The sequence below is a fragment of the Coffea arabica genome, chromosome 2c (genome assembly GCF_036785885.1).
Source record: "Coffea arabica cultivar ET-39 chromosome 2c, Coffea Arabica ET-39 HiFi, whole genome shotgun sequence".
NCBI classification, from domain to species: Eukaryota; Viridiplantae; Streptophyta; class Magnoliopsida; order Gentianales; family Rubiaceae; genus Coffea; species Coffea arabica.
The window spans coordinates 12986865-13007760 of record NC_092312.1 but is presented as its reverse complement, the minus strand read 5'-3'; the positions used below and the strand labels follow the sequence as shown (position 1 = coordinate 13007760).

At 37.1% G+C, this 20896-nt stretch overlaps 3 protein-coding genes across 3 annotated transcripts; all 3 read right to left on the bottom strand.

Annotated features, from left to right (window-relative positions):
* Nucleotides 1-10115: 10115 nt before the first annotated feature.
* LOC113723921 (uncharacterized) lies at nucleotides 10116-10604 on the bottom strand. Its single transcript, XM_027246881.1, has one exon. The coding sequence runs from the start codon at nucleotides 10602-10604 to the stop codon at nucleotides 10116-10118; it is 489 nt and encodes a 162-aa protein (XP_027102682.1).
* Nucleotides 10605-12463: 1859 nt separating this feature from the next.
* On the bottom strand, nucleotides 12464-14540 carry LOC113726118 (nudix hydrolase 11). Its single transcript, XM_027249660.2, has 4 exons — nucleotides 14176-14540; nucleotides 13933-14075; nucleotides 13043-13162; nucleotides 12464-12954 (listed from the first exon to the last, which is right to left on the bottom strand). Exons 1-4 carry the CDS (start codon nucleotides 14435-14437, stop codon nucleotides 12751-12753), a joined length of 729 nt encoding a protein of 242 aa, XP_027105461.1. The 5' UTR covers nucleotides 14438-14540; the 3' UTR covers nucleotides 12464-12750.
* Nucleotides 14541-15852: 1312 nt separating this feature from the next.
* Nucleotides 15853-20848, bottom strand: LOC113726117 (nudix hydrolase 15, mitochondrial). Its single transcript, XM_027249659.2, has 5 exons — nucleotides 20358-20848; nucleotides 18882-19024; nucleotides 16588-16707; nucleotides 16165-16372; nucleotides 15853-16059 (listed from the first exon to the last, which is right to left on the bottom strand). The coding sequence occupies exons 1-5, from the start codon at nucleotides 20773-20775 to the stop codon at nucleotides 15980-15982; spliced, it is 969 nt and encodes a 322-aa protein (XP_027105460.1). The 5' UTR covers nucleotides 20776-20848; the 3' UTR covers nucleotides 15853-15979.
* Between the last annotated feature and the right edge of the window lie 48 nt (nucleotides 20849-20896).

Sequence of the window (20896 nt, the reverse complement as noted above, 5' to 3'; positions counted from 1 at the left end):
TACATATGAGTTGGAAGGTTCCACTTTTTCTGCATGGACAACAACAAGCCTTTTCCTAATTTGTTGCCAATAGATCAAATGTCCACTGTGTTTTATCCTAACCGCTAGCTACATACAAGCTCGCAACATTTGATATGTAGCAGACATCAATCTTTAGTGTAGTTTATGGCCCTTTCAATATCTCCACGGCTAGTCGGACTGGTTCCGTAGCCTAATCTTTACCGGCAGGTCATATGATTGATTCCCGTGTGCTACCTCACTGTATATCCTTAGGACAAGATTCTACATAGACTTAGGGGATTAGTCTGACCGAAAAGCTGAAATACCACTAAGCGCGAAAAAAAAAAAGGTATGGCCCTTTCAATAAAGCCAAGGCAATCCATCTATTGGCCGCTTCGGTAAAATGAGGGCCATCCGAGTTGATATACACTGAAGGATCTGGGCAGGCTGTAGTTTGTGGTTCACCACATTGTACTTACAATGTTGTAGTTGAAAGGGGCTCATGCTCCGCAACATTATTATTGTGTAACAGTACTAGTTCTTCATTATACAGCTAAGCTGCTCAATAAATAATATTCGGCAGAAGTTTTCTAACATTCAAATCAGAAAACCATATGGAGTTTATTAGTTTATGAAGTCTTGATTGTACCACCTGCTAGCCATGAAATTATTGACACTAGTAGTAGCATTACGTTCCCCGGGCTAGCCATAGATGAAATGCTTAGAATTTGCAACACTCTATATACAGGAGATAAGTGAGCATAGATTGTAAGGAAATTTTCAACACTGAAAAAGTGACATTTGATACCATAAATCACAACCTTGCTCTATCTGTCTTTGGAATTATTGATCAAGTCTTTTGTTACTTTATCAGGAGCAGGCTTTGGAGGGATCAACTTTCATTCATTAGGAACCTAGCATGGCAATATTGAAGTGTCGACTGTACAAACGAACACGTTTATTGAGCAGATTAATGTTGTGATTGGAGACAGAATTGAACGGCCAGAATTGTTCATCATTTTCTTTTCAATGGGAACAGGCTATTAGACTGCTTTATCTTCAAATTCAAATTGAGGTAATCTTTTTGCTGATTTTCTTAGAATGCATGTAGCTGTTAAGTTGAAGAAAGCAAGACAACCTTTTTGGGCATTGGATAAGCTATTTTACAGTCACGATTGAGGTGGTAATCCTGCCCCATTTCCTTGCTAGAACAAAAGCTATTGATTTGCCTAATGACATAATACTAGCACGTAGTACCACAGCAAGTTTCGTCGTCCTAATGCCATCCTCAGATAGCACTACAAACTCCCCATTATCGCCTGTGACATGCTTTAGCGTTGGAAAGCAGAAAAAACACTAGCTTGTAATGTAACATCTAGATCCTCTCTCTCTCTCTCTCTTCACACATTCACGGACAATAATTAGTTTTCCCTGCAATGGAGGCCCAAACTGAACAACTATCTTTTTTTTTTTGACGAAACGATAAAATTTTTCTATTGACTAAAGAAATGTACATGTGCGAGCAAAGGCTCGAGAAACTTTACAACTAGTGCTCAATTGCATTGAGGAAAATACCATTCCTCATCCACAAAAATGCCTAAGGCATAGGAACTTAAACTTTTACATCTTGTCATATTGCCTTCACTAGCCAGCTCAAAAGAGCACATGCGAAACATCTTCTGTAATCAATAATGTCATCAATCAGAGATTTGTTAAACAACTGTCAGGGCAGCTCGGATTCTTTAGCTGTCTCAGTAACTCTTTGTTTTGGGACAAAATTTTGATTTTGTCCTAGTGTTGCTCCATAACTTTACACAAGACCAGTTTAACTGCTACTGCATCATCAAGGAGCTTGGTTCCAAGTGTTCTCTCCTTTAGTGCCCATTCTGCAATCCTTGTTTGCGAATATGTCTTAGCTATGACTCCAATTCCAAATGACAGTTGCCTTTATTGACTTGTTGAATTCACTTCAAGTACTATGGACTCCTCATCTTCATTCTCCTGATGATACACTGTCTGAGTAGAAGTTGTTTCTTCTGTGCTCATTCTATCCTTGGTTTTCCTTAGTTCCTCTTGTTCCAACCACTCATTCTAAGCCTTGTTCATTGTCTTTACTGGTGGACTTATGCTTTGGCCTTCGAAAGCCTGTTTGTTTCTTTCTTTCCACACTAGCCACAAAATGTTTGCAATCAGTCTAATATATTGTGCTTCTTCTGGTCTTGTCTTTGCCTCTGATATTTTGCACCACCATCGTTTAAATTCTCCTTACTGATCTCTAGCTCCATCCCATTGAATTGAGGCCACCTTCCATATATCCAAGATACTTGGACAGCTTAATAAAAGATGTTCCACTATCTCCTGGCACTCCCCACAGGCTCTACATACTGGATCTCCCATCTCTATCCTTCTAAAAATTGCTTCTCTAACTGGCAATGCCCCTGTAATGCACTTCCATATAAACAGCTTAATCTTATGTTTTATGTTTAGCTTCCAAAGAGTATTCCACATCTGCTTCAGTTGCTGACTTCCTTCCCTTATGCTTGGACCAGCTTCTTCTGATTTTGCCTTCTCAGAACTGTCCCTTTCCTTCATGAGAAATTTGTATCCAGATTTGACAAAATAACAACCTCCCCCATTATGTTACCAAAAATAACTATCCTTCCTGCCTATTAGACTTATAGGAATTCTCAAGATCCTTTCTGCATCGTTTTGGTTAAAAGTTCTGAAAATGGTGTTTCTATCCCAACTCTTATGACTGATAAGCTCCTACACCATCCTCATTGAATTGTTACAAGGTCTTGGGGTAGTAGGCTTACTAGCGGGTGTTCCTGGGATCTATTTATGCTCCCAGATGTTTGTGCTTCTTACATTCTCAATCTTCCTGATTACACCTTTTTCTATGAAGCTTCTGACTCCTAAAAGTCCTTGCCAAATCCAAGAAGCATTCTTTTGAACTTTACACCTAAATATGGAATCTTTGGGGAAATACGTAGCTCTAAAAACTTTACTGATAAGAAGGTTTGGCTTGGTTAATATCCTCTATATCTGTTTCCCCAACAAAGCCTTGTTGAAAGCCTCTATATCCTTGAATCCCGAGCCCCCTTCAGGTCTATCCAGAGCCAGTTTTTTCCAAGACAACCAGTGTAACTTGCTTTTCCCATCTGTTTCTCCCCACCAGTAGTTGGCCATTGATGCAGTGATGTCTTTGCACAGTTTCCTTGGCAGTTTAAAGCAAGACATGGCATAAGTAGGCATTGCCATAGAGACAGCCTTCAGCATTACCTCCTTGCCTGCACTACTTAGCAACTTGTTTTTCCAACACTGAAGCTTCCTTCTTGTGTTTTCTCTAATGAAGCCAAACACTTGATCTTTTGTTCTTGTTATCACCATTAGAAAGCCTAGATACTTCCCTTCTGTCATTTCTGCCATTCCACCTAGAACACTACATACTTCCTTCCTTTGCTCCAGAGAGATGATTTTCCTGAAGAAAACAGCTGATTTATCTAGATTAATCAGCTGACCTGATGCCTCTTCATACGTTTTAAAGATCTTCATAATTTCATTGGCCTGTTGAGTGCTGGCTTTACAAAAGATGAGTGAGTCATCTACAAAAAAGAGATGTGTAATGATAGGCCCTTGCCTATTAATTTTCAGCCCCTTTAACTCGTTTCTTCCTTCTACTTTCCTCAGTAAGATTGAAAAACCTTCTGAGCAAAGTAAGAAAAGATAGGGAGACAAAGGATCTCCCTGCCTTATTCCTCTCCCTGGTGTGATGAATGCTTTGATTTCTCCATTGCAGTTGAAGGAGTAAGTAACAGTATGCATGCACCCAGTAATCCAGTTGATCTATTGTGGACAGAATCCCATCTTCTGCATGGTTGCCTGCAAAAAATGCCACTCTACTCTATCATAGGTTTTAGCCATGTCCAACTTGATTGCCATGTATCCATCTAATCCTTGTTTTTTATTTTTGAGGTAATGCATATACTCATGAGCTATGATCACATTACCTAGAATTTGCCTATCAGAAACGAAAGTTGATTATGTATTACTAATGCAGATGTCTAGAACAGGCTTTAGTCTATTGGCCAAAATTTTAGAGATTATTTTGTAAATCACACTGCACAGGCTAATAGGCCTAAAATTTTTCAGGCAAATAGGATTCAGCATTTTAGGAATAAGAGAGATGACAGTGTGGTTAATCGATTTGAGCATATGGCCAGCATTAAAAAAAGAAAGAATAGTAGGGATGACATCTCCTTTTAAAATGTTCCAGAATCTTTGAAAGAATAAGGGTGATATGCCATCCTGTCCAGGAGCTTTCTCAGGCTGCATGGAAAAAAGTGCATCTCTGATCTCTTTCTCTTCTATTGGTTTAGTTAGTTTAGCATTTATCTATTGAGTTATGGAATGGGGAATACCCTCTAAAACCTCTGACATATCCCTCCTACCTCCACTAGTGAAAAGCCCTCTAAAGTAATTTGAAATTTCTGAGACTACTTCTTCCTGATTCTCAGTCCATGAGCCATTTTCCTTCTGCAACTTTCTGATTCTATTGTTTGTTCTCCTCCCCTTAACATGAGCATGGAAATACTTAGTGCTCTTGTCACCTTCTCTTAGCCAGTTGATTTTGATTTTTTGACTCCAAAAATTTTCTTTCTCAGCGTAGGCTACTTGGAGCTGATTCTTAAATTCAGCTATTTTCTCTTTTCTGCTCTCACAGTCTGAGTTTTTCACTCTTTCCAGCTCCTCTTTTAACTCCTCAATCCTGCTTTTGGAATTGGCTTTGAAAGTATTTCTCCATTTCAGACGTTCAATCCTACAGTTTCTAATCTTTTTAGTAACTTTGAACATACGCAATCTAACTTCCTTTTTTGGCCAAGTTTTTTCTACTACCTGGTACCCCTCTTTCCTTTGAAGCCACCTTTTATCAAAATAAAACCTCTTTTTCTTTTTTTCCATTCCTGTACAAGTGTTTAAATACAAAATACTATGATCAGAGGCGTAAGTGTCAATGTGCTGACAACTTGCCTTATCAAAAGTCTGGTACCACTCAATACTTCCCAAGCATCTGTCCAGTCTTTGCCTAACCTCACCATCATTATTCCAGTGGTTACTCCAGGTTCAGGGGTGACCTTCGAATCCTATGTCAATCAGATTATTATGATTCAGGAATTCCTTAAAATCTCTAAAGCTTCTCTCTTCTCTCGCCAAACCATCCCACTTTTCCTCATTAGACAGAATATCATTAAAATCCCTAGCTATCATAAATCTGCTTCCCCACAGCTTACTTCTCTCTTTAAGAACCTTCCATTGATTCTTCCTAATATGAGCATCACAGCTCACATACATACTTATAAACCACCATATACACTTGAGATCCATATCTTCGATCTTGGCTTCAATGGTAAAGGCAGTCTGATACACTTCTAACACCTGAGTGTCTTCCTTCCACAACAAGGCCATCATGCCAGCCTTATGCATAGCCTCCACCACTGCACTATTATCAAATCTCAGGCCCCTGGCTATCCTATCTACTACTTATTTTCTATTCTTGGTTTCACTTAAGAAAATCAGGTTAGGAGAGAGAAGGTTATTCACCTCCTTGAGATGGGAAACTGTCAAGGGGCTCCCCACTCCTTGACAATTTCACACCAAAACTCTCATATTTGCATGGGGACTCCATTCCGGATGGACCCCACCTCCTGTCCTTCTGTTGACCTTGGTCGATCAATCCTTGATTTTGATGATTAACAAACCAAAATATAGATTTGGGCTAATGTTTTTATATGAGCAATTTGTTAGAACAGATTCTAGTGGCACAAATCGGACGTCTGAAAGGAAGCTATCGGACGTCTGAAAGGATGAAAAACATCAAGAAGGAAACTCTGTCGGACGCTCGTGAGAAAGCATCGGACGTCCAGAAGGATCGGACGCACGCCTCGGACGCACATCGATCGCATCGGATGTCCGAAAAATTTCGCAAAGATTTGATGACTCTCTGACGACGTTCGGACGCAGGGTTCGGACGTCCGACAGGTGGTTCGGACGCAGGGTTCGGACGCAGGGTTCGGACGTCCGACAGGCCAATGGTTAGTTTTGACAGCATTTAATATTTGACCGTTGGAGAGCCTTTTGGAACCATTTCTCACCTTCTATAAAAACCCCAAAGCACAAGAAGACAAGGGACTTTTGCCAACACAAAATACAAGCTTACAAGTGAGATTTTTGAGTAGAAAGATTCTTTGTTGGTTGTATAAAGGGTTGGGGAAGTTGGGTTGTGAGGTTGCTCAAGTGAAGGTTACTCTCTAGGAGGAGTAAAACCTTGGTGAAGGTGAACCTATCACTTAAAGTGGTAAAACCTTGGTGAAGGTTGTCTCATTTGTATAAAATAGTTCTTAATTGAGTGAGTGATCTTTCAAGTGTAGGTTGTTGAGGGTTAACTAGAATAGTTGTAAAACTCCTTGACTCAACCAAAGAGTGTTTGGGGTGAGGAAGGAGTGAGCTTTCGCTTGTACATCTTGGTTAGCATCGCCATCTATTGAAGAGGCTATTGGATTGATATTTGGTTTGCATTTCTTATCTTTTCTCTTTAATTAAGTTTTCTTTATTGTGCTTAAATTTGATATATCTTTGTGTATCATTGTGATATTGTTTGTACTCATTGGGTTGCACCAGGCCTTACAATTGGTATCAGAGCTTGGTCTCTTTTGATCAAGCTTAACCGCTTAGAGTAAAGATCATGGCAACCATAAAAGTTTCTTTTTTAGAAGGGTAATCTATTGATAGACCACCTATGTTTAATGGTTCTCATTTTAGCATGTGGAAACAAAGAATGATGATTTTCTTACAATCCGTTTATATTGAATTATGGTATGTGGTAGAAGATGGTCCTTATGAAACTAGAATAGTTGACTCTACCACCAATTTGAGTAGATTAAAGACTAGACAAGAATTGAATGAAAAAGACAAGAGATACCTTTCTTTGAATGCCAAGGCCATGTGTATATTGTACAATGCATTAAATGTAAATGAATCTAGTAGGATTAAATGTTGTAAATCAGCTAAAGATATTTGGGATAAATTGTGTGTATTTCATGAAGGTAACCAAGATATTAAAGAACAAAAGAAATCTTTACTTGTTTCTCAATATGAATTTTTCAAAATGCATCCTCTTGAAAATGTTGATAAGATGTGTAGTAGATTTTGTGACATTATTGAAGATCTTAAATTGCTTGGAAAAGAATATTTTTTGGGTGAGAAAAATAGAAAGATTTTGAATGCCTTGCCAAAAGAATGGAAAAACAAAATAAATGCTATAGAAGAGGCAAAGGATTTAAATTCTATGTCCATTGAATATCTTGTGAATTTCCTAACCTCTTATGAATTAAAACTGAAATTCAAAGTGCAAGAGGAAGAAAATGCAAGAATGTATAAGAGAGGCATAGCTTTTAAAGCATCTCAAGTGGGGGATAACCTATCCTTCATGGGTAAGGAAATCATGGAAGTGGACAATGATATAACTCCTCACATCAAAAGTTTCAAGAAGATCTTCAACAAGAGATGTTCAAGAGGAGATTGCAAAATTACATGGGATGAATGCAATTCAAAAAGAGAAAAAGAAGAGTTGGTTCAAATGGCACTAATGGCTGTTGGAGAAGATGAGATAAGTTCTTATCACTCTTCTTGTGATGAAGATAATGAAGATGATGATGTGAAAATTCTTATGATTAAAATGCATAAAAGTTTGAGAAAATCTTATGCTAAAAATAAAGATTTGAAAACAAAAATAAATGATTTGTTGGAAGAAAACTCCAAACTTTTTCAAGAAAACAAATGTTTGAGAATGGAAAATGATGATTTAAAAAATCAAAAAAGTGTTTTTGATTGCAAAAATAATTTGAAAAGGAAGTTGGAAGAGAAAACAAAGTTTTATGAAAAAATGTTGGAGGAACAAAATTTGTTAAAGAAAAGAATTAATGACTTGAACGAGTTTCTCCAAAATGAAAAACAAAAGTTTTCTCAAACAAAAGAAAGCAAATCTTTTCAAGACACAAATAAGTTTGCTATGATAAGAAATAAAAAAATTAGTTGCATTAAATCCACCTATTTGCAAAATACTTCTATCATGTGTCACTTTTGTTGCAAATTTGGACATATGCAAAATGATTGCTATGTAAAGAAAAATATGAGAAAAAGCATGAAATCCATGTGGATTGCTAGATCATGTCGTATTTACTCCCAAGGACCCTATAAAGAAAGGGTACCAAATGAAATTTCTCATATTTAGGTACATCATGAAGATTTGATCCAAGAAGTGCTATATGGTTGTAAGTACAATTGAAAATTTTGATATTCAATATGGTCTTGATTTGAAAAATAAAGGGGGAGTTTATTTTTTTTGATTGATGCCAAAAGGGGGAGTAAGATTTATTGAAATTTCTTTGTATGTTGACACTTTCTAAGGGGGAGCTTTATTTGAACTTATTTGGTAAAAGAAATCTTCATTTTGTTTGTCATCATAAAAAAGGGGGAGATTGTTGACCTTGGTCAATCAATCCTTGGTTTTGATGATTAACAAACCAAAATGTAGATTTGGGTTAATGTTTTTATATGAGCAATTTGTTAGAACAGATTCTTGTGGCACAAGTCGGACGTCCGAAAGGAAGCTATCGGACGTCCGAAAGAATGAAGAACATCAAGAAGGAAACTCTGTCGGACGCTCGTGAGGAAGCATCGGACGTCCAGAAGGATCGGACGCACGCCTCGGACGCACATCGATCTCATCGGACGTCCGAGAAATTTCGCAAAGATTTGATGACTCTCTGACGACGTTCGGACGCAGGGTTCGGACGTCCGACAGGTGGTTCGGACGTTCGACAGGCCAACGGCTAGTTTTGACAGCATTTAATATTTGACCGTTGGAGAGCCTTTTGGAATCATTTCTCACCTTCTATAAAAACCCCAAAGCACAAGAAGACAAGGAACTTTTACCAACACAAAATACAAACTTACAAGTGAGATTTTTGAGTAGAAAGATTCTTTGTTGGTTGTATAAGGGGTTGGGGAAGTTGGGTTGTGAGGTTGCTCAAGTGAAGGTTACTCTCTAGGAGGAGTAAAACCTTGGTGAAGGTGAACCTATCACTTGAAGTGGTAAAACCTTGGTGAAGGTTGCCTCATTTGTATAAAATAGTTCTTAATTGGGTGAGTGATCTTTCAAGTGTAGGTTGTTGAGGGTTAACTAGAATAGTTGTAAAACTCCTTGGCTCAACCAAAGAGTGTTTGGGGTGAGGAAGGAGTGAGCCTTCACTTGTACATCTTGGTTAGCATCGCCATCTATTGAAGAGACTATTGGATTGATATTTGGTTTGCATTTCTTATCTTTTCTCTTTAATTAAGTTTTCTTTATTGTGCTTAAATTTGATATATCTTGTGCATCATTGTGATATTGTTTGTACTCATTGGGTTGCACCAGGCCTTACACCTTCCCTCTCTGTCTGGATAACCTCCAACATGAATTTGGTCTTTTTACAAACAATCTGTTGTTGTTGCAAATCCTCCATCTCCTCATCGCAAGGCAACACCTTTCTTTTGCCATTCCCTATAAGACTAAGATCCCGATCATTTAACTCCTTTAAGGGCCTTCTAGTTACAACAGGAGTCTTCAGTTTCCTATAGGACCTTTTTATCTGTTTCTTAACCGTCTCCTGGACCTTACTATTTATAAGAAGCTCTTCCTGGATTTCTGTCTCCCCTTCACTATGCTCCTGGATCCTATCTGCTTGATCTATCCCTGGTGATATCATGCCAGTGTCCTCCTCCCTCACTTCCAACCTTACTGGCTCTTGCCTCTCTCCCACAAAGGCTTGATCAGTCATACAAGGTCCTTGATTACCCAAGGCCCTTTGCTGATAACCAGCATCAGAGCCTCGTTCTACTGTACTATCATCAAATCTACTAGATGTGTTACTGTTATGGATCCCCAAGCTCTTCACCTCCCTTTTCTTATCCAGGAGTTGTTTAGTTCTATTCTCCTTATCTGCATTCTCAAGGAACTCCAACAGCCTATCTCCTATTTGCATCCTACTCCTCTCTCTCTCAACCATCTCTTTATCCTAAAATTTCCAATACCTTTTGTCCTTATTCAGTTCAGTTCTCAAAAGTCTTTCCTTACTAGGACTTCTGGTGCTTCCTGCTCTTATCCAAGGACCATTTTGGTTTTCTGAGAGCTTTGCCATCGTAACTCTTTGCTCTTTACAAGATCTTTCACTATGGCCTACAACACCACAATTATAACAAAAGTCTGGACATCTCTTATATTTGAACACTACCCACTTAAAAGTTCCTGCTGTTTGAACCACTGTGCCTCTAAGTAGAGGTACTGATAGGTCTACAAGGACCAGAATTTTGAGATGTCTACCCTCCTTTCCCCCAGATTGAGGGATAATAACCTCTTTCACTTCCTTAAACACTGCTCCAATCTTCCTACCCATCTCTTTAGTTAGCCAATGCACAGGCAAGTTCCATAGTTGCACCCACAATGGTGCTGTAGCAAAATCTCCATAATTTTTTTCAATCCCTTCTGACCACCTCCTAAAAACCATCACTTGCTTATCTATCACTCACGGACCCCCTTCCACAATCCTTTCTTTCTCTTCCAGATTAGGAACGTTAAATAGGTATAAATTGGGCCCTAGTTCCATAACTGTCAAGTTTTTGGGGTAACTCCAAGCAGCGACAACAAAATTCTTTACCCCTATAAAGTTAGCAACTTTTTCCCTCATAATCCTACCTATCAAACTTCCTTCGCATTCTCTAACTCCACTGTTTAGATCCTCTAGATTCAACATAGCTCCAGAGAGCTCATTTCCGGCTAAAGAAAATTTCTGTAACAACTCGGTCAACTCACCCTCCATAGATACTGATAGAGGTTCCAACGAGTATAACCCTTCCACCTCACAAGAGACAAGAGCTTAACGTCTACCAACTGGAGAAAAACTCACACAAGCACCGATAGGGAAGGAAAAGACAAAACAAAAAAAAGACTACCAGAACGACACTACCTCAGAAAAAATCAGGAAAGATAATAACAGGGGTATCAAGTTAACAAGCTTTAGCTTACCATGGGCCATGGCATTAATGATGCTTAGTGCTTCCTTTGGTTCGACATCCTTCATGAACATGGGCCATAGCATTTGTGATGCTTTATGCTTCCTTTGGTCGGACATCCTTCATGATCTAGCATTAATAATAGTGATGTATTAACTCTGCATTAGATTCAGACATTTTGTATTTTGGTGTTGGATTGTTTCCATGAATGAAGAGTTGTGGGAAATTGTGAGTTTGTTTGGATAGAGAGAATTTGGAAAAAAAAATTTTGCCTCACAAATCTTAATCACCTTTTTATCTTTCTAATCACTTTTTTATCTCACATACATCACATCACAAAAAGTGCTACAGTAAATATCTCAAATAAATCATCCAAATAAACTCTTATCCAAACAAACTCTGTGTTTTTTGAAAAAGTTTTGAGTTTGCTGAAGTTCCCACCACTGGGGGGAGGAAGTATCTAATCCCAAGAGAGAGAGTTCCCTCTACACTGAGAGGATTTCACTTTTTTTGTAATGCATATAAAATGTTTTGTTAACACTGAACAACTATCCATCCCTGTACAATTATCAAGTTCAGGGACTGATCTGGGCCATCATCAAAAGCATAGCTCCTAATGGAGAATTGATGGAACTGGTCTGTCATTGTATTGAAGATTACTTTAAAAGGAAACCAGCAGATCTAAAAACTGGAATAATTATTGTAGCTGCTTTTGTCTTGCATCCTTCCCAGTATGCATCATTCATTTGCTGATGAGTCAGAGTAAGGTACCATGCCTATGTATGAGACGTAGAGTTGAGTCCTCCGGGACTCCAGGAACACTCTGTGCCTAGATGTCTACCACCCATTAAAGTATGATTATCTTAAACAACAAAGCGATAGAAGACAATGTCGAGCTTTCTTCAGAAGCTATCCAGTGGGTTTGCACCACAAGTAGCCTGCTGCATGCTACAAACCATTTCAGAAGACTATATGTAGTGGGAGGCACCCTGGTCACCTTTTCCCAAGAAACGTTCAATCACAACATAAGGCCCCTTTGGAAAACTCTTGAGATCCTAGACCTGAAATCCTTTACTATAACATCAAGAGTTTTATGAATGTATTGAGAATCTTAGGCCTCTTTACCCTTGATCACAAGTTGCAGTTAGACCGGTTGTTTTCTTCTGAATATTAAGCATGGATTACAGTCAAAAGTATAACTCATGATTATAGAAATTAGCATTGACAATAAGTATGTAAGTTTGAATGGAGATGAATGTCTTTCAAGTTATGATACAGACGTCAAGCTTCATGGATTATATCTGTTGCATAGAATGAAAGACTATAGAACTTACAAGACGACAAAAGCTACCAATTGGATACACTAAAAATGTTTATTGACGAAAATTGATGCTTGCTTAATTTGATGAATGTAAGTTTATGGAATATAAGCTTATACGAGATCCATATTTTTACAAATCTTACTTGTAAACCAAGCCATGGGAATCGATTTAGGCCACTGCTGATTCAGCCAAAAACTATTGAGCAATGGCATGTTAGTAAGTGTATTCTGCTTGTTCTAATCTCAGGGGGTTCTGTAAGAAAGACTGCCACAATAGGAGAATGATAAAGAATGAGACTCAATTTAACAGACTAACATTATCACAAGCCACTTCTATTCCAGAAACTTGGCCTCCGCTCCTGAAAGGCTGGCAACCGTTGATATACAATTGATGCAGCTCTTATCAAAATGCCAGCAGTCAAAGCCCATATAACAAACTTCTTGTTCTCTGGGTTGTGATCAAAGAAATGGAGTGCATATTTTTCTCCCATCCATTCTAGCTCCACTTCTCTTCTGTTTTCGTCCTGAAAGCACGGTCATGCAAAAAAGGTGTGGTAAGAGCAATTAGAACTGAGTTTAAGGTGAAAAAGCAGACAGACAAGAAAAAAGAACCTTGAGAAACATCTCTAGGGGTGCATCAAATATTTCTTCCACTTCTGCAGTATTTGCATCTGGTTTAAATGCGCATCTGTCCTGCATAATACCAATAACAGGAACGACTGATATCCCCCGCTGTAGGAACGAAAACAAAGAAAGAGAATCAGAGAGACTTGAAACAATATTCAATAGCCAATACCTTGACAAGCTCTTTAAGGGACATTTCAGTATTTGAGAGATGGGCAACACTTAGAAACTACAATTACTTTTCTTTAAAAAAAAAAAATTTTTCTGGTAGAAACAAACAACATTTACTTTAGTCATCTATATTTGCTATAGCCTCCAGAAACTTTCAGTTTGCTGTCAGATATGGTTTTAAAATACTTCATCAAAACCTTAAATTTCAGAAGATCCCAACACCCAATTGCAGGAAAGTTAAGCAAATCTTGCTTTAGATAACTTCTCGTATTTTCTTGGAATCAGATTATAAAGGAAATCAATAACCTAAGCCACAAATATCTCATAGCCACACCGAAAAACTTCAGGAATGGAATCTCTAACAAAAAGCTAAAGATTCATACTCAAAAATCAGCATAAAGCCATCTTCTTTTGCGCTAGCAACTTCAAGCATCAGCAACCACCTAAGGCAGCACAAGAAAAATCAAAGGACTCTACCATACAAACTGATTATCACAGTTGATAAATCCCTACACATTTGATATTTCCCAGATTTATTGAGCTATACCAAAATAGAAACCAAAAGGGAAAAAAATCAAGTCAATTTCCTACGGTTGGGCAAATATACAGCTATTCTTTTCAGTTGGACTCTACCATACAAACTGATCTACTCTTTTCCCTACACAAAAGGAGACTTGAAAATTGTTCACAAATCTTTCGATCATTACCTTAGTAGTGAAGGATTCAAGAACAGTAACAACATTTACAAGTGAAGGGTCCAATCCTATTTCCTCCTTAGCCTCCCTCAATGCTGTCTCAATGTCATTAGCATCGCCCTCCTCAACTTTTCCACCTGGCAATGCTACTTCCCCTGCAAACCCAAGGGAACAAACAAATGGACACCCAGGACGAATATGTAAATCATGTATAATACTTATGCTATATTGATCGCTTAAGGGCCTTTTTTTCACCTGAATGGGAGGACAGCGTTGAAGATCTTTTGGTGAGGATAACACGGACATCTCCATCAATCCCTTCAAACAGGCAGATCAGGACTGCAGCTCTATTATTGGATTTGGCATTTCCATGTTGGCTGGCATTACTAATTTTATCATCTTCAATAGGATTTGTGATTTTGTTGTTGGTACTATATTTAGTTGGAGGTTTGTATAAACGGAGCTGTTCAGCTAAGTTGTTAAGTTTCTGGGATCCTTCAAACTTGTTGCAGTCCATGAGAAACGAGTATGATGTACTGTGAATTTGTATTCTTGAATCTCGATGTTGGTCTAATTTCCCGACCACTTTGGCGAGTTGGTAGGTAGCGGGGCAAATTGAAATTCAACGAAAAAAATATTCAAAGGATCAGATTTCTGGTTCCTATCTAACAAAAATTCTTTTTCCTCTTTCACCCTTGTTTTCTATAGAAATTTCACGAAAAAATCGTTCAAAACGTTTCTCATATTTCATTAAATAAATCTTTTCGCTCTTCAATTTTAAAATAGTAACCTTACGTTATTTACAAAATTAAATATGTAAAATTTGATTCCAACTTATATTTTTAACCAATTTTTTACTTTGAATACATCACATAATCATTTTTTTGTTAGTAAATTTATCGTTAAAGACATGTTAGTAATTATGTTACAAAACACCAAATCAATTTTCTTCGAAGTACACAATTCCAATAATGACTAATTACACAATTGTTATGTGATACCCTCGTTTGGTTTTGATGTAAAAATTGTTATGTGAGACCCTAAATAACTTAAATGACCAAAACTAGTTTAAGCACTACACTAGTTTGTATTCATATGCATCATATTCAAATTTTGAAACTTTAGTTAGTGCTGGTTTATTTTGATACATTGTGCGTGGTCGAATGGTCAGAGCTAGTTTGACCAAAAAAAAGAATGGTCAGAGCTAAAAAAAAAAAAAACTAGTACTAATATTTTACAATTCAATTTTACATATAGTAGAGGGCACGAAATACTTCTATGGCGGGCTGTTATGCCCAGTTAAGAGGTCTGAGAGGCCGGCTAAGTGTCAGATGGAAAGAATGAAAAGAATTTTTGTTCTAGCGTCTAAAGGGAAGAAAAGAAAAGAGGTTCTAAATAAAGGTTTAGCATCGAATGTAGTATTGGCACATGTTTTCTGGGCCCATACAAGTTGATTATGAAGCATTCTGAACAAAAAATTCAAGATCGAATATAGTGATATGCATATACATTGCAGACATTATTGATTTCAGAAAATACGAAATTCCTTAGTTTGTTGAATACACAAGAAAAAATATCAAGCAAAAGATTGTAAATATAGGATATCAAATCTTTCTTGGGTGTCAGAATCAGTTACTGTGTTGATCTCTCCAAGGAAACCAAAGAGAGAAGAAGATACCGGAGAACAAGAAAATGAGACATCCTTGTTAAACTGTTGAGCTAAAAAGGGCAGGGGCAACAATGGAGAACCTCGAATGATTCTTCAGCCTATGCAAGAAGTAACCAACACAATGTCGAAGGAGAGTATCCTGTTAGCTAACCAAATGAAATTGACATCACAAAAATTAAGAAACTACATGGGTGATTCCTTCAAGGTTACATTGCAAATGGTAAGAATACATTCATCTTTAGTTAGTACAAGCAAGAAAAAGATGAAACAAGAAACTTTTCTGTATTAGTTCCTGAAATAATAAAGTATCCAGTCGGTGATGCATCTATTACAACTCATAGTTTCAATTTAAGCAGTATACAACAGGTTTAAGAACTACTACAAGTTAATTTAAGCTACGATGCAAAGGTTAAAAGGTCTGGCTCTTGTACATTTCATTTCTAGTCTCTCCCTCAAATACATCACCTCCTCTGTAAAAAAATCATAAATCAGCATGGTCCAATTCGGTTTGTTCCACATATGATCAGGTGAATCACAGGAAGTAATTTTCAGCCCAATTTAACGCATTGTAGTACCTCTCTCCACAACCCTAGGAACCTTGAATTTCGGATTTTGCTCCAAGAAAGTAGGTGGCCTTTGATATACCACTGATGCTGCCCTTATTAAAATGCCAGCAGTAAGACCCCATACCAGATAGTTCTTACCATCCATTTCATAGTCAAAAAAATGAATCAGATACTTGTCTCCCATCCATTCTCTTTCTTCCCATGTTCTATTTTCATCCTAAGGAAGATATTTAGGTATTAGTTTCATAGAAGCAAAGGAACAAATATACACATAGCATGTGAACATATAATCTTAAGCAAACGCGTGCAGAACATATGTACACAAACACCTGAACATATGTATATCAGGTCATGCAGATGTGTTCATGCGTATGCCTATACACAAAATCAATTAAGAGATCCAAACCAATTATAAGCAATGCGGTAGAAGACCTTGAGAAACATTTCCAGTGGAGCATCAAAAACTGCTTCAACTTCAGCAGCATTGGGTGTGGGAGTGAATGCCCTTCTATCAGAGAGTATGCCAATAACAGGAATTACTCTAAGTAGGTGCTGCGCATAAGGAAGAGAATAGGTCAAGCATCTGTAACTTGAAGAAATACACCCAAAAATTTTGAGTAGTGTGATAGATTCTTAGGATTATGAGTTTTTTTTTCTTTTTTTTCTTTTTTTGAAAGGAGGTGAATATCATCACATAACTTTTGATCTGATACGAGCGCAATGCAAATAAAACTTTTTGAATGAATAAAATCACCAGCAAGTGATAATCAAGGTTACCACTCTTGAAATTATATTATCATTCTCTTTGTTCTTATCTTTTCTTGACAGCAGAATCAAAGTTTTCTGAGCAACCTTTAATTTGAGATCCAGTAAATATTCCCCCAAACAGGAAAGAGAGAAGAAATGAGTCAAAAACGAATAATACCAAGATGGAGGAATAGTTTACAAGCTAGCAGGCGAATACAGCAACATTCACCGCATACTTAAAATTCTTTGTTTAGAATGTTAAAGTTCTATATATACCTGCAAATCATAAATTATGAGGTCAATTATTACATAGATGTCAACATGTTAGACATCATAGGTTATGCTATTGATACTCATTCACAAGGTAAGCAGAAAATCAAGGGAATAGTGGCAGTTCATCCAATATATTCCCTGATGGTAAACTTCGGTACTGGATAAATGGATGGCCAGACTTCCTTATAAGTTGTAATGAAGGATCTCTTTGTATTCTTTTTTTTTTTCACTTCTTTGTTGTTTCGTATGATGTTGAATCCCAAAAAATGCCTTCATTCTTTTGTTCGCATGAATGTGAATTAATATGCCTCAGGTCATTCTCTTTCAATGTTTTTTTTCCTTCCCTTATAAAGGGCAGTCTAGTGGTTTAGGATAAAGAAGGTGATTGAAGAGATGATTATCCAAAGGCATCAGCATCATTCTGATTCAATCAAAAGTTTTGCTTCTCTTATCATATCTAGCTCTTTGGAAGGTACCGTTCAAGACATCAGAGCTCTAGTTCATTCTTATTCTGCCAAATTTTGGGCAAGAACTGAGTGGGAATTAGAGAAACTGACCTGAAGCAGTGGTATAGCTAAAAAGTAATGTTACTTGTAAGAGAAAATAAAATTGAGGAAAGAAAAAAGTTTAGGATAAAGCCCCAAATCATTAGTCTCCAAACTCTATTAACTCTGCTTCTTTAGGTATATGTATTTTGTAAAAATAAAGAAATTTCACACAAAAAAAGAGCAAATGCCTAGAGTAATGAATTATACAACAAGTTTTAAAAAGAGAGAAAATAGCAGGCAGGAGGACAAGGTAAGCAGAGACAATGACCAAGTAAGAGCTATGAGAAATGACCAAATAGAAAGCTCATGTGGCTAAACATCTTGATTTTTGCCACAAAATCAAAATCTTGAATTACATTCACCAAAGGGGTCTACTGTTTCACCATTTTCCTCTAATTGCACTTTTACTCTTCCAATCACCTATCAACTTTTTGGACTTTTTTGGGAAGCGAACATAATGAAACCAGGATGGGCAGCCATAAAAAGTTTGAAAACAAAACAGAAAATCAGTTAACATCAAAAACTTTGACAGCATATAAGCTGATGAATTTGAGTTGAGGAGCCAAATGAAGCCTATCATGAAAAGCATCAGAAGAATCATTTTGGTAAATTACTCCAAGCAAATTACCAGAAGATAGGGCATGAATTTCTGAAAAGTAGAATAACCAGCTTTGCCTTCACATAGGAAAAGATAACTTTCTTGCAATGTTGTTCTAGGTCTACAGATATCTAAGACCTTTCGAGAGACTGATAAGATTCAGAGAAACAATGGTTATGAGAGATCTTAAAACCACATGAAGTAACATATTTACTCCTGTTCCAAACCTTAACAAATGCATTTCCTAAGTTATAAACATTAAGTCAGAATCATTCATATGGTCCTAGAATAAGGAGATAATGAGTTCCAAATGTAACAAGCACACATAAATATCATTAAAAGTAAACAAGATATCTACACATTCTACTGACAGCCCATTTACGAAGCCACCCCACGAATTGACAGTTTTGAAGATTTGAGATTTTCTAAACTATATAACTATCCAAGATGTTCTCAATTTGAAAAGCTTTTAGACACGTTAATGTTCCATAAACCAACTGCAAGTTTACACAATGGGTTCTGATCAAGCAGCACTAACAACTAAGATTAACAATACAGACCTTAGATAAGAATGGCTCAAGACATGTCACAACATTAACAAGTGAAGGATCCAATCCTATCTCCTCTTTTGCTTCCCTTGTTGCAGTTTCAGCATCGTTGGCATCTGCCTCCTCAGCTTTACCTCCAGGCAAGGCAACTTCACCTGCATCAGAAAGGCTAAATATTCAAATCCAAATGCATATTGTAATGGAAAATGGACAAAAACATGTCCACTTAAGTAACCACCAAGTCAAATACTGATTTACAAGAGTTTTTCCTTGCAAGTCTCATTGGCGTGCAAAATAGTTAGTCTATCAAATATGTTTTTTGGCATTGCAACGTATGTGGCTTCACATTGCTACTCATATGTCAACATGAGAAAAAGAATAAGAAGTACAAAAATCTAACCAAGTCAAGCTAAATGAACAAAACAGCAGCCATTAACAATCCAAACTAGTGGTAACAACAGGAGTTGAATGTGAATGATAATATGAAGCTTTGAAGACGATTAGAAGAACCTTGAATGTGCCAAGATTTTAGTATAGAACTGATCTATGATTTGTTAATCTAAATTTAGTTTCTGTTTTTTGCTGTAGGTGTTTGAGTGATTCGTTACCAGCAAGAAAAATTGTTCTTATTCTGTGTTAAGGAGGATTCCTAAGAAATTTAGGGAACCAAACCAAATTTCATGTCATGTTAATTCCACCTGTTATGTTATCTTTCAAAGTGCTAAAGTTTACTGTAAGATTCAAAACGGAAAATGAGGCAGAAGATGGAGTGTTTGTGCGGCATAGCTCTATATATGGGGATGTACTTTATCTATGTATATGCAAGACTTAAGAGCCACATTACTTCTGAATATTGGTGTAACAGTAACTTCAACTAATCATTTTCAGATTTAGCAATGAATAAATTCCCTTTGAGAAAATATCTTTTTAATAACTCTAATTTCTTTTAAACAAAGCCATTATCAGGTTGCCACAACCAGCAACAATTACACATGAAGAGACTAAGCTAAAAGCAAAATTTAATAGCTCAACCACTGTTAGTCATCCAAAATTTGTCCCACCATTAACATATACCGACTGAGACTTGGATAATAGCATAAGAATTTCATCATTTAACCTCACTTGTGGCGCAACAGCCTTATGCTACGAAAGATATTATCCTCTTTAGCATCCACATTCTATGCCAAAAAGAGTGTAAATCGAAATTGAACCTAATAAAAAATTTTGACAAATACTTAAAAAGTGAAATGAATGGATAACAAGCTGAATCCCATCTTAATCAAAACCTCAGAATTGCGGAATACATGCGTTATGACTGTTAAAAGATGACAATTTTCAAAAGACACCAGCTTCATGGAAAGATCATATCCCATGATGCTAATTTTAAAATACAGAACAATTCCAATTAGTCCAAATACACGATCAAGAAACTAGTAAACCCTCTACCATATTCAATGAACTTATCAAGAAACTAGAAATCCTACTAACCAGAATGAGTAGAAAGCCTTGAAGACCTTTTAGTAAGGATCACACGAAACTCTCCAGCATCCCCTTCAAAAAGACAGATCAAAACAGCAGCTCGTTTGGGTCTAAATCTTTCAGGTTGATGAGCAACTGGAGTAGCTGATTCTGGAAAACCCACTTGGGAAACAACTTTTCCAGCACTTTCTTGAAGTTTTTGCTCCTCAATTTCATTCTTCGGGTTGTCATCATCATCTGGTGTTAAAGGTGGTTTGTACGTCCGGAGTTGCTGGGCCAAGGCCATTAGTCTATGCGATCCACCGAAGCAATTGGACGGGTTTGAGGAAGAATCCATGACGAATTTGGAGAAAGAATTTGGCGTGAGTGATGATGAGAACATCAATTTTAGAGGAATTGATGATACTCTCCTGAGCAATGGTACCATGTGTAATAGGACACTATTCTTGCAGTTTTTACTACATGCGGAATAAAATGATGCAATTTTAAAATGCCAATTTCAAATCGTTGATAACAGTATAATAGGAATATTAGCATATTAAGGAATC

Bases quoted from the DNA above. Each gene is read 5' to 3' on its own strand.
- LOC113723921 (XM_027246881.1), bottom strand. From the start codon at position 10,604: ATGGTTTTTAGGAGGTGGTCAGAAGGGATTGAAAAAAATTATGGAGAT.
- LOC113726118 (XM_027249660.2), bottom strand. From the start codon at position 14,437: ATGGACTGCAACAAGTTTGAAGGATCCCAGAAACTTAACAACTTAGCT. The intron at 13,163-13,932 runs GTAATGATCGAA...TCGTTCCTACAG, and splicing joins TTGAATCCTTCACTACTAAG to CGGGGGATATCAGTCGTTCC. The intron at 12,955-13,042 runs GTTCTTTTTTCT...CCGTGCTTTCAG, and splicing joins CCCTAGAGATGTTTCTCAAG to GACGAAAACAGAAGAGAAGT.
- LOC113726117 (XM_027249659.2), bottom strand. From the start codon at position 20,775: ATGGTACCATTGCTCAGGAGAGTATCATCAATTCCTCTAAAATTGATG. The intron at 19,025-20,357 runs GTTAGTAGGATT...TTTCTGATGCAG, and splicing joins AAGGCTTTCTACTCATTCTG to GTGAAGTTGCCTTGCCTGGA. The intron at 16,373-16,587 runs GTCTTCTACCGC...TATCTTCCTTAG, and splicing joins CACTGGAAATGTTTCTCAAG to GATGAAAATAGAACATGGGA.